The 12,800-nt window shown below is 50.4% G+C and overlaps 1 protein-coding gene across 2 annotated transcripts; it reads left to right on the top strand.

Annotated features, from left to right (window-relative positions):
• The first annotated feature begins 516 nt into the window (after nt 1–516).
• On the top strand, nt 517–6,335 carry EGR3 (early growth response 3). 2 transcript variants are annotated; one of them, XM_054997877.1, is made up of 2 exons: nt 517–1,079; nt 3,087–6,335. In XM_054997877.1, the coding sequence occupies exons 1-2, from the start codon at nt 920–922 to the stop codon at nt 4,133–4,135; spliced, it is 1,209 nt and encodes a 402-aa protein (XP_054853852.1). In that variant the 5' UTR covers nt 517–919; the 3' UTR covers nt 4,136–6,335. The 2 variants fall into 2 exon arrangements, with proteins under 2 accessions (XP_054853852.1, XP_054853854.1); XM_054997879.1 differs by lacking the exon at nt 517–1,079 and adding an exon at nt 2,117–2,254.
• The last annotated feature ends 6,465 nt before the right edge of the window (nt 6,336–12,800 follow it).

The following is a 12,800-nucleotide window of genomic DNA, read 5'->3' on the forward strand; positions in this document are numbered from 1 at the left end:
CGCGCGCGTTGGAATACATGCTTTGTAATGTGGGCTCTCTGCAAAGCGAAGCGTGCTGTCCGTCACCTGCGGAGGTGCTGTTTTTCCAGAGGCGAGCGGGAGGTAAATCATGCCTGAGAAACCCCCGGTGCGTGGGGGGGGGGTGCTCTCCGGCCGGTGCCCTCGCTAGGGCATGTTCGGAAGGCCAGGCCCCGGCAACACGCAGGTGGCCCCGAGGAGAGGGCAAGAGCACTCCTGGCCCGCCGCGGCTAAGAGGACTCCGCCGCCTCCTGTGGTCCCCGATTTGCATCTCTGCTCCGCGGCAGCAGCCTGGGCCGGCGGCTGCAGCGGCGGCGCTCGGCTGGCTTCCTGCTTTCTAAACGTTCCATTGTGAGGAGCTTCCATTGTGACGTCTCGGCAGCGGCTCGGCTTTGTCTGTCCATATATGGGCAGCTACGTCACGGAGCTTTCCCGTCGCTCACATAAATAGGCTGGTGGATTTCCCTGGCTGAGCATTTGGGCTGCAGTGAGCGAAGCTGCTGTAAGGAGCGAGAAGAGCGAAGCAGGCGGAGAAGCGGAGCTAGGTTGGGGAGGGGGGCCGGCAGGCGGGGAGGGATCGAACGACTCCCGCCCGCTTCCAGGCGCAACATCTGCAAGGCAGCTCGGGGCCCCCTCCCCCTCCAGGAAACACCTCCAGGGATCCACCGAGGATTGCGCGCCCCCTCCTCCGCCCCGCGTCCCCCCCCCCCCGCGTCCGCACATCGCCTCCCCCTCCTCCCTCCCCCACCGCCGCAACTTTTCTCTCGCATGATCTCCGTCGCACGGATTTGCCATTCGGATGCCGCCTCGTCGGGAACGGAGCTCGGAGCCACTTTGAACCCGCGGCAGCAGCAGCGGCGGCAGCCTCCCGTCGCCGTCCTCTTCCGCCGCCGCCAGTGCTATGACAGGCAAACTCTTGGAGAAGCTGCCGGGGACCATGAACACTTTGATGAACCAGTTGCCTGACAATTTGTACCCGGAGGAGATCCCCAACTCTCTCAACATCTTCTCGGGCAACGGCGAGGCGTCGGTGCCTCACTATAATAACCAGATGGCGGCAGGTGAGGGAGGGGACGAAGGAACGGAGGGGTGGGGGGGAGAGGCTGGGGGTGGGTGGGCGAGGGAGCTTCCCCGGGGAGGGCGAGGGCTGGGGACGAGCCTGCCGCGCCGCGGCCCCCACCCCACCCCTCGCTTCCCCTCCCTCCTGCCCGCTCGCCTCCCTCTCGGCGTGCCGGAGCCGGAGCCGCCGCGCCTGGCCCCTCTGCGGGGCTCCAGAGGCGCGTGAGCGGCAGGGATCGGGCAGCAGGTAGAGGCTGGGGAGGAGAAGGGCGGCGGGGGGCGGCTCAGCAGGGGCCGTTGGCAGCGCCGCTTGGGGGGCCGGGCTGGGCCTGGCTGTGCGCGGGGACGGGGCTGGCTTCTCTCCCGGCGCTTCCTGGCCGTGTCTCTGCGTGTGCGTCCGTCCGTCCTTGTGCCTCCGTGTGTTTGCCTGCGTGTTTCTCTCCATGTGCTGTGGCTTGTGTGTGGCACAGGCTGCCATCGTTGCGCTAGGCACACATGATCGCAGTTCCCAGCCCGGCAACCCCTCCGGCTGCTTTGGCGTTTTATGACTAATCTACACACACACACAATCATGTCGGAACGAGGACGGTGTGGGAGTGTGTGCGTGTACACGAAGAGGGGGAGTGTGCTGTTTTGCGCGGGGGGGGGGGCGGGAGGAGGATCGGGAGTGCAGGATCCCTGGCGAGGGGGCTGCGCTGGGGTGGGGAAAGCCAGCCGGGCAGGTGACGCTCCCTCTTGAGCCTCGAGGAGTCGGCCGCGGCTGGAGTTGCCCTGGTTCCTTCTCGATGGCGGGCGGGGGGCGGCTCAGGGGCCTCCTTGGCTCCAAGCCGGAGTCCAGACCCGGTTCGGCTCTGCCTCGCCCCACCCCCACCGCACCCTCCCTCGCCGCCACCAACCCACCCGTGTCTCCTCCCCAGTCTTTTCTCCGCGGCGGCTCCGGGCTTGCTCGGGCTGCGCCGCCGCTCCTCGAGATCTAAACGCCTCGATCCCTCCTCCCCTTTATATTTTTCATAACCGGGCTCGACGCAGAAATCTCGGCAAGTTTGTAAAGCTCTGCTGGAAGTCCCCGGCTGTGTCGGTGGGGTGGGAAGGCACCTGGAGCCAAGTAGAGAGAGAGCCAGAGAGAAAGAGAGAGACCGGTTCGCTCTCGGCGGCCCAAGCCTACCTGAAACTTCAGGTACCTGCTTCCTCCCGATCCCCCTCCCCTCCCCGTCCCCCTCCTGGGCTTTTTGTGCCGGACCGTGTGGCTCTCGCCCTGCGTGTCCGTCGCGGCGGCTCTAGTCCGCAGGCAAACTGGGGCTCGGCGAGTGGCTGCGCCTGGCGGTGCAGCCGGGCGGCTCTAGCCTTTTCCAGGCTCCATGTGCCGAAGACGTGGCTGCTGGGATGGGAATGCTGCTGTCGCCTGTGGATCTTGGCCCCTTTGACTGCGAGCCTGTTTCCAAGATAGTGTGTGTGCGTGTGTGTTGTACATACGTGTCTTTTTGTACCAAGACAAGTGTGGCAGCTTTTACCGCTGTGCTTCTGTGTAAGAGTGTAGACAGGTCGGTGTACCATGCATGCAGCTGCACACCTCTGCCCATGCCTACATATATGTCTTGTGTGCGCGCACATTTGTGGACTCCGAGGGCAGGGCGCTCCAGACTCCTCGGAAGTTAGTGTCTCAGTTCCCATTTACTGTGCTGGGGGAGGGGGGGGGGCTTCCCCAGCGCAGATTTTCTGTTCATCCACGAGCAAGTGAAACCCAAATCCTTCGCCAGGAGTTGTGGCCCCGTTCCCCGAGTCTGACCGTCGCTGTCGTGTGCAAGTCCATGTGCCTGCGCGTCTACAAGGCGTTGGTGTGGAGCTAGTGCCGCCTCGCCAACGGCTACTCCGTGGCGGGAGTCCAGGGCTTCCAGCGCGTCCCCGGTCCCGGTCCCCTGGGCCTCAACCGGGCTCCTTCGCCTCTCGCCCGTTCTCCGGCTCACCCGCTCTCTGCTTTCTTTCCTCCCTCTCCCGTCTCCCCTCCTCAGATAATGTTATGGATATTGGCTTAGCCAACGACAAGCCCAGCCAGGACCTGTCGTCGTACTCGGGCTCCTTCCAGCCGGCCCCCGGGGGCAACAAGACGGTGACCTACCTGGGCAAGTTCGCCTTCGACTCGCCGTCCAACTGGTGCCAGGACAACATCATCAGCCTGATGAGCGCGGGCATCCTGGGGGTGCCGCCGTCCTCCAGCGCCCTCGCCGGCAGCACGCAGGCCTCCTCCGGCAGCATGGTGCAGGTGCAGAGCCAGGCCGAGGTGGAGGGCATGTACCCGGCGCTGCCCCCCTACTCCGCCTGCAGTGACCTTTACCCGGGCGAGCCCTTCCACGACCCGCAGGGCAACGCCGGCCTGCCCTACTCCCCGCAGGACTACCAGGCAGGGGGCAAGCCGGCGGGCGGCCTCGACGGCGGCAACCTCTTCCCCATGATCCCGGACTACAACCTCTACCACCACCCCAACGAGCTGGGCGGCCTCCCCGAGCACAAACCCTTCCAGAACCTGGACCCCATCCGGGTCAACCCGCCGCCCATCACGCCCCTGGAGACCATCAAAGCCTTCAAGGACAAGCAGATCCACCCGGGCTTCGGCGGCCTCCCGCAGCAGCCGCACCAGCCGCCGCTCACCCTCAAGCCCATCCGGCCGCGCAAGTACCCCAACCGGCCCAGCAAGACGCCGCTGCACGAGCGGCCGCACGCCTGCCCGGCCGAGGGCTGCGACCGGCGCTTCTCGCGCTCCGACGAGCTGACGCGGCACCTGCGCATCCACACGGGCCACAAGCCCTTCCAGTGCCGTATCTGCATGCGCAGCTTCAGCCGCAGCGACCACCTCACCACCCACATCCGCACGCACACGGGCGAGAAGCCCTTCGCCTGCGAGTTCTGCGGCCGCAAGTTCGCGCGCTCCGACGAGCGCAAGCGCCACGCCAAGATCCACCTCAAGCAGAAGGAGAAGAAGGCCGACAAGGCCGGCCCCGCCGGCGCGCCCAACGCCTCGCCGCCCGTCTCGCTGGCCCCCGCCGTCACCACCTGCGCGTGACGCTGGACGGGCCTCCCGGGCGCGGCCGCCTGGCGCGGAGCCTGCCCGCCCCAGCGCCCCGACCCCCGGCGGCGCCTTCGCGGGGCAGAGCCGGGCGGCGCCGGGCAGCCGCTGCCCCCGGAGGAGCCCTTGTGCTGGGGGGCGCCGGGCGGCTCCGGATGGCACGTCTGAGCCGCCGCCCGCCCCCATCTTCCTCCTTGACTCCCTCCCTGGAGGGGGGCACCAAAGCGCAGTGCTTGCTGCCCGTGGAGACCGCGTGTGTGTGCGTGCGTGCCTGCCTGCCTGCCTATGTGTGTGTCGGTGACTTCGAGGAGGCCCTCTCCCCACCGCCCCCCCCAGAAGTGGACCGCAGAAAGAAACGCTCAGGAGTGCCCCTGCCCTGCCCTGCCCGGGGAGGGGGGCTGCAGGAAACAAGCGTGGCCTTCCATCCCAGGGGAGGCGCCTTCTAGGAACTCCCCCCCCGCGCCCCCCCCCGCGCCTCGCTGCTGCCGCTGCTTCTGTCTTTTCGACCCCCGCTCCCGAGCTCCTTCTCCCCCGCCCCTTCTCATTCGCTGCAAGAAAAGACCCGTAGCTTGGCATCGGCTGCTCCTGGCTTCGCACATCGAGTGGGTTTTTCTCTCTACAGCTGAGCCCCTTCCTTTCTCCTGGGTCCTCCTTTTGCCCCGGCTTCCTCCAAAGGGTCCTCCGATCCCCATCACAAACCATCTTCCCCCCCAATTTAGGCCAGTCTGCCCGTGCCAATTCACCTCTTATGCCCACCTTGCCCTGTCAAGGGCAGGGAAGGAATGGTCTTCAAAAAGCAGGGTCCTTCCAGTCACTCTTGGTCCAATAGACAAGAGTGAGGAAATGGGGTGTGTGTGTGTATGGAGGGGGGTATTACAGCTTTAATTTTGTCTGTTTGTTTAGGGAGGGGATAGAGTTAAAGAGAAAGGATTAGGAACTGGGGGTACAGACATTCCTAAAGGTTATTTCCTCCAAAGGAGGAGGGGGGACAGAATAACCTCCTTGTAATCCCTCTCTCTTTGATTTGTCACCCCCAGCCCACCTCCTGTTGGGCAGTTTGGAATGTACTGACTGGGCTGAGCCCCACCAGGAAATGGGGGTGAAGGGGCTGGGCTGCCTCCTTCCATCTGACTTGAATGTACTTTTGCTTCCTATAGGCATTTTTCTTCTTGAGGCTGGGATACTGTTGGGGGATGGAAGTGGCTGTAGAGTTTACAGGGTGTCTGTTCAAAGGGTCACTTTATGCACCCCTTGCCCCCTCCCTGTTCTTTTAAAAGCACTGTGTGTGTGTGTGTGTGTGCGCGCCCGTGTGCGTGTCAAATTCAAATGAACTATTTAAGTATTGAAAATACCATTTTTTAAAAAGTGAATGGAATGTGGGTTTGCAATTTCCAGGTCATTCTAGCTCACCCTGGGAATGTAATTTTGGGAAAGAGGGCTACTGGGCATCAGTCTGGCTGGGGTGGTTTATTTTTTAGCACAAGAGCAATTCTTTCCAGAAATGCAGAAAACAGTGTTTTACTGAGTACTTTTTATAATGTGATTTTTTGTTTGTTTTATTTGGGGGTCACTTAAAACTGAGGGGGAGAGAGAAAGCAATTTGCCCTTTTCCTTTTCTTCTCCTGGTACGTGCATGTCATTTGCATGTCTTGCTTTGTTTTTCTTTTCTTTTTGATTTTTTTTGGTTTTAATAAAATGCTCAGATATTTAAGTAAAATGATGATGATTAAAAAAAACTTTGTTGCCAAAAGGTTGTGTTTTATCCAGGTTTGATGTCTGCATGTTTTAAAAAAATTAAAACAAAAAAATTCTCAGAGAGAAAAAACTGCAGTCTAATTTATGTGAACTGAAAGAAACAAAAATCAGGTTTAACTACAAAAAATCTAAGGGAATGATATTTTTTGAAAGACTTTTGTATAAAGTTGAGTACTTAGAAAAAAGACAAACCAGATGTAATATATTTTGTGGATGTTTTTATTTCTTGGATTTATAGTACCTTATACTAAGGTTAAAATGCTTGATATTGTGAAAAAGAAAGTGATAATTTTCACACACATTTCATTTGCTCATTTGTCACGTTGTAATGCAAATATGATAGTTAATGCATACAGCATTTTAAAGGGGAAAAATCAGAAATTTTGAACTGATGTCTTGTTGTACCATTTGCACTGTGAGCAAATGCTAATGCAGTAAAGATATTGTGTTTGCTGACAATCAAATCCTTGTAGTAAATATCTTTATTTTTTTCCTTTTAAAATTTAATTGTGTGTGTATATTACATGTTATTAATCTAGTTTTAAAATATTTCATATGTAAAGGAAAGGAATTGCTTAAAATGGGATTGTTAGGCATGATGAATTCTCTGGGAACTGTTCCTATGTGCTTTCTCCTTTCTGGCACCGTTTAGAAAGTGTGTGTGTCTTTTATACAAGTTGTGTTCCTTTCTGGGTCCAGAATAATGCAGGGGCCAGAATAATGGCAGTGTTTTTGAGGTGGTGGTGACTTTGAATTCTTCTTGTTCTTATGCCAAGTGCTCTTTCTCTGTCACTTCTATGATACTGCAGAAGTGACAAAAATGACAGAGATCATGAATTAGGGCTGCAAGTGCAATCCTAAGTATGTATACTCAGAAGTAAATCCCACTAAGTTGAATGGGACTCACTTCATTGTAAGTGTGTTTAAGACTGTAGCCAAGCTCATCTATTTGGAGTTAAGCTTCCTTGAAATAAAGGAGACTTACTTCCCAAGTAATTTTTTGTTTGGGATTGGACCCAATTTTCAGCCCATTGCCTGCCCTTTAGATACCATCTTATAGCAACTTGGGTATTGTTTACATTACTTGCTATGAGATCTTCTCCAATCTAAAATGCACAGTTTGGGGCATACTATTTGTCAGCAGTTGCGATCTCTCTTAAGATTGTAAGTGCCTTGGCACAAAGACTGTGATCATAAAGCATCGCAAGTGAAAACATCTTTCCAACTTCCATTTTATTTTTGAAATCAATTAGACAAGGCCACAAAAACTGTATGACATTACTCTCTAAGGGAAACATTTAAATTACTCATTTGCAGTGGTTTAGGTGAAGGTAGGTAATCATAGCAAGGCTGTTTAATAGTCAAACAAAATGAGGTCTTGTTGCAGCTTAAAGATTTCAGTTTGATTTCTTAAGCTTTTAATGGGTTAGAGTCCATTTCTACAGTTACATGAAGCAGTTTCTCAGTCTGTACACACATGCACATATTATGAACAGTTGGTCAAAAGGCTGTTTAATGCATGTGATTGTGACATTTAACCCACTGTCAACAATCTCTCTCTGTCTCATATCTATCTGTATTTGCTCTCTGAAAGTTTACTTCATGCATCTGACAATATGGGCTCCATCCCACAAAAGCTCAGCAAATCTATTTGTATTTAAAGTGCTACATAACTCCTTGTGCTGGTATCGCTGACATACAACTAACACAGCTGCCCTCTGGAATCAGTTTCCCTCCCCAAATCTCATTACCTCATATCAAGAAAAGCACAAAATATTACTATCCTGATAGCCATGCGGCAGGATTGAAAATATCCGTACACAGTTTTGGGAAATGGCAGCAGTCACTGGGAAAAAATGTGGTCATCAGAAAATTGATGATCATATGAAAGATATATTCCACGTTTATGTCCAAGTAACTATGACTCGTCTTTCCATCAATGTTTAGAAAATGCTATGAGATGTTTCAGTGGAAGAGACTACAGAAAAGAACATTATTTGGTGGTCTGCCTCTTGCCATCATCACCAGTGTTGCTATTTCTGTTTTCTTGCTGGTATTGGGTTATGTTTGTCCCTCTTACCTTTCCAGTCATTTTGGAAGCTAATGCAAGCCCCGAGGCCTACAAATTCAGCTGATGTTTGTAGACTGCCCGGGCTACAAACTGAGAAGTTTGGAGCAGTTGGTTCTCAAGTTTGTTTCACTGAAAGGGGATAATGTCATTCTGGTTTGTGGATCATAAAGATTTACCATGTGTTTGAAATGTGCCTATTTTGGACAGAATTTGGGCCAGTTTCAATAAGCACGAGAATCATGAGGTAATCTTTTTATTAGAGCACACAACTTCAGTGCAGCAGTAGGAGAGTTCCATGTTTGAATGTTTCTGTCTTCCCACCCCCTTGTACAAAGAAAACTAGTATGACTAGAGGAATGGTTTGGCCTAGCTTTCTCTTACATGCTAGTATTCTCTTCTGCAGGAAGGAGGGCTTTCCCCCCTCCCGTAAGGAGCATCCATACAAGAAGTACTCCCACTTCCTCACTGAAATGTTAGAGATCAGGGAAAGCTTTCCATCATGATTTGGCTGATTGTTTAAACTGACCGATGGCGTAGTTCGGCAATCGCAAACGGAATGACTAAGTCTCCTTCTCTGCCTTACCAAAGATTCAGCAATTCATTTCAAAGTGAAACAAATCCTTTCATCTGCCCACAGTCACTTTGAAAGCCACCCACTCCCATCACTGGCAGGATTTGAGTGCCCACTCAATGCTTCCTTTTGGTCTTAGGGGATCTACTGTTTATATTTTGAAACAATTAGCTGTTCTTGTCCGATGAAAGCCTACGAAGCTTACCTTTTAGTGAATAAGCCCACTGGTACTGCCAGCCCAGTATTGTTTGTTGACTGGCAGTGGCTGTCCAGGGTCTCCATGGCAGGTTGTTCTCCTAGCCCTGCTACTTGGGACATTTTTAACTGGACCCTGGGACCTTTTGTGTGTTCGACCACTGTTTCAAGGCAGGAATACATTAGAGCCAGTTGTGTGCAATACTGAAGTGTTTGGGTTAGGGTTTTTAAAAAATGCGTACAGGCCTCAATTTTGGAACATTTAGACGCACTTATACGCATGGGTTTGCTTTTCTTTTCTTTTTTTTGAGGGGGGGTAACACTTTAAGAGCAGTAGAAAATTACTTGGATGGTTTGTCAGAGTTGGCCCTCAATGTGAAGGAAAATAGAAGGTGTTTGAGTACAGTTGGCTATAAAACAAGTTTCTCTGTGTGTTTGCACACCTACAGGAGTGTTTTAATTTATCCTTGGTGCTTTTGAATCTTCTTTCCAACTCCCAAGGTGACTTATAGGATTCAATCATAAAACAATATTCCTTTCTGTTTTAACCAAGAGTGGGATGGGATTTCCTGGCTGCTCCAGAAGAAGAAAGTTGATTCTTAAAAGGGTTTCAACTTCAGGCAGGCCAAATGGGTGATTCTTCAGTCCTTCAGATCTTGCAGATTTGTGCTAGCAGGAACAAAGGGCTGCTTGGTCAGTGTTTCAGTCAATGTGCTGGGGAACAGAGTAGTGCCATCTATTTTACATGGTAGCATCCATTTTCTTCTAAGAAGCAGTGCCTTTCAAGAAAAGGGATCTTTTTAAAAAAGAAATATGGCTTAAACAAACAAACCCAGGCATTCTATTTACAAAATCATTTGTCTGCCAAAACCAAATCAGACATGTTTTTCTCCTTTGAGAGTACTTTTTTTACATCATCCACACTGAAAAGAGAAAAGAGCAAGAGTCCTATAGCTCCTATAAGACTAACAACATTTGTGGTAGGGTATGAGCTTTTGTAGTATCTGAAAAAGTGAGTTGTGACTTGCAAAAGCTCATACCCTATCACAAATTTTGTTAGTCTTATAGGAGCTATGGGACTCTTGCTGTTTTCTACGGTTACAGACAGACTAACAGCTACCCATCTTGATCTATCTCCACTGAAAAGAGAAATAAGACTTTTCTCTGGATCTACATGTTCTTATCATGCTTCATCAGAATCTCTTGAATACATTCCTCCCATTTAAATTATAATCCCCTTGGTCTCTTTTATTAGGTTTGTCTACAGGAGGGCCAAGCCAACTAGTGATCCCAACAAGCTGAATGCTGCACATCAGCCACGCGCTGCGATTTGAAAGATACTTGACAACCGCTCTGTTTGTACAGTCCTTGATAGGCAGCAAAAGGGGGGGAATGGGGGAAGAGGCTTATTGGACCCCTGGTGGGCATAGCTGGTGGGCAGTGTTCCTTCAGCTTGGTGAGTCACAAATTGCATAGACTACACACTCCTGGGAGAAAACCGCCCCTTTTGACAGATGGCAATTTTGGTTACCAAGAAAGCAATCACTTGTGTGAGCTCAAATAAGAGGCTCTCATCAAAACTGGGGAATGAATGCCTTAATAATAATAATTTATATGGCACTTTCAGTGTTCAGAGTACTTTACATACAATCTCATAGTCATCCTTATAACAGCCCTGTAAGATAAGACAGTACCATTGTCCCTATATGCTTGGAGGAGGGGGGGCACGTGGCAAAGAAACTGTGGCTTGCCTATGACAAGAATAAAATCCATGTGGTATCTTTTATTAGGATCAATCAAATTAACACAAAACACTCTGCAAGCTTTTGAGCTCACCAGACAGCCACTTAAGTGAGTTTGTGGCAGACCCCAATCATAGTCTTAGCTACTGTGCTACACCAATTCCACATCTCAGCTTAGTTTTGTGCATAAGATCCACCATCTTCAAATATTTTAACTGGGAGGGCTCTTTCCATTAGTGTCTCACAAAAGGCTGATCCTCTAGGAGAGTTTCTGTAGCAACTGGGCAGATCCCATTTTTCCTGAGAGTTTACCTAAATAGTTCCATTGGCCATGGTTATTAAATTCCTTGCAAAATACTCTCTTTGTAATTAAAGGTGTTTTCCCCTTTAATGAGTGGAGCATAGAGGGCTTAATTATTAGGCCTTTACTGGGCTGATTTTGGATGATAACTGCCCCAAAGTTTTGGTTGAAAGTGTTGTGTTTTGAACTTTGTCAAGTATAGGTTTATATCTTCCATCCACTTGCCATTCTTGAACTTCTGTTTTCCTTGTTGAAGGCCTTCATTCTGAAAGAATGCCAGAAGGGAAAGGGGTTGGGCAAAGTGGTAAGTATTGTCTCCTGGCAGAGATTAAAATAGACAGGAATGGAATGTTTGTTGTACTGTCTCGGGAGAAGCAGGCAGGCAGTAAGGAGCTGCCTTTCTTAGCTGGAGTTCTGAGCAGAAATTATCTGGCTTTCAACTGCTACCTTTGGGCTTCAATGCATGTCTAATAGTCTTCATGTCCTCATTTTTCACAGTCATATTGCAAATTCATATCTTTTCAACTGTCCACTCGTACTTTGAGATTATACCTGCTTTCTCTCTTTCTCTTTCCCTTCATCCCTAATTTGCAAGTGTCTTTCCCTCAAGTATTAGTTTTGTTCCAAAATCATGTCTCTTAAATTATTCATTGCTGCAGTTTCTCCTGCCTGGTGCTATCTTAGTTTCTAAACTCTCTCGATCCTTTTACGTTAATCCTTTGTCCTCACTGATGTTAGTAATACCTCCCAGTTTAGCATCATCTGTAAATGTAATTACCATGCTGTTTACCTGCTTGTCCAGATTGCTAATAAATAAAGCAGGCCCTAGCGCTTATCCCTGCAGATCCCTTCTGGACACCTCCCTGTCATCGCGCAATGCCATATAGCATTACCCTTTGTGTCTGCACCCCTAGCACTTTCTTGCACCATGTGACCAATCTTACATCCAAGCCCATTTGAATTAACTTCTCAAGATATTTTGGAAGGCACTGTACCAAATCATTTCATAAACATACAGGAAACAAAACAGGGACATATATAACTGTGGCACCCACTTTCACTGAGGTATTAGATACTGAAAATGTGCTGCATATGGGAATACTTCAAAGTGGGAAAGTATTTTGCAGGAATCTATCATCCATTACATTTGTATCTGGCCATTCTTCCAAGGAGCTCATGGCTTTCCCCCTCTTCTATTTTATCCTCACAACAACCCTATGAGGTAGATCAGGCCAAAAGTCTCAAGGTGACCTAGTGAACTGAAGTTGCTCAGTGAATGGAGCAGGGTTTTTAACCTGGGTCTGTCCCAGGCCTACACTGATACCCTATAGGTCACTGAAAAGGAAGTGGTACTGATCTTTCTTGGAGGACACAATGTTGGAGTCAGATGTCATCATATGGTCAAAACAATCTTGTTGCTAAGGGTTATTTTTCCTATGCCATCAATGTATGTAGTGTTTTGCCAAGTATCATCTTTGAATTAGGAAAATGATAAGTCCCTTCATTGAGGAGTTTACAATCTAAATTTAGATGTGTGGGCATACAATAAAGACTAGTGGGGGGCAGGAAAGGATAGGAAAGTTGATGTTGTATGAGTGTGGTAGGCATTTACTATGTTACTACACCCTCCCCATGTAAAAACACACTGCCTCTGGATTCTGGATGGGATTTTATTTCAGAGGTAGTAGGGCTGCAGCTTGCTCCTGATTCAAGCAGGGGGCGTACTATTTGACCCACAACACCATTGAACCAGTTATTTGAACTTTGGATTGCTTTTAGACTTACGGAATTATTAAGTAGACCTACAGGAGTCTTATTGCATGGCAGTCCCATTCACTGGGCTCGTCTCCTGCTCCACAGAGAAAGTTAGTTGAGATGAGTCCTCTTCCTTGTTTTTCTTTTGACTGCCTTCTCTCCCCCCACCCCCTGCCCCGTTGGATAAACCAGCACCGCCAGTCTGCTCTTTGCCAATCAGATCTGTGCTTCCCCACCTTCTCCCTCGGGTCAATTTCATCACCTCTGTGCAA

This window comes from Eublepharis macularius, chromosome 14 (assembly GCF_028583425.1).
Source record: "Eublepharis macularius isolate TG4126 chromosome 14, MPM_Emac_v1.0, whole genome shotgun sequence".
Classification (NCBI taxonomy): Eukaryota; Metazoa; Chordata; class Lepidosauria; order Squamata; family Eublepharidae; genus Eublepharis; species Eublepharis macularius.

Excerpts from the sequence above, each read along its gene's own strand:
- EGR3 (XM_054997877.1), top strand. The coding sequence starts at position 920 with ATGACAGGCAAACTCTTGGAGAAGCTGCCGGGGACCATGAACACTTTG. Across the intron at positions 1,080-3,086 it reads TAATAACCAGATGGCGGCAG|ATAATGTTATGGATATTGGC; the intron begins GTGAGGGAGGGG and ends TCCCCTCCTCAG.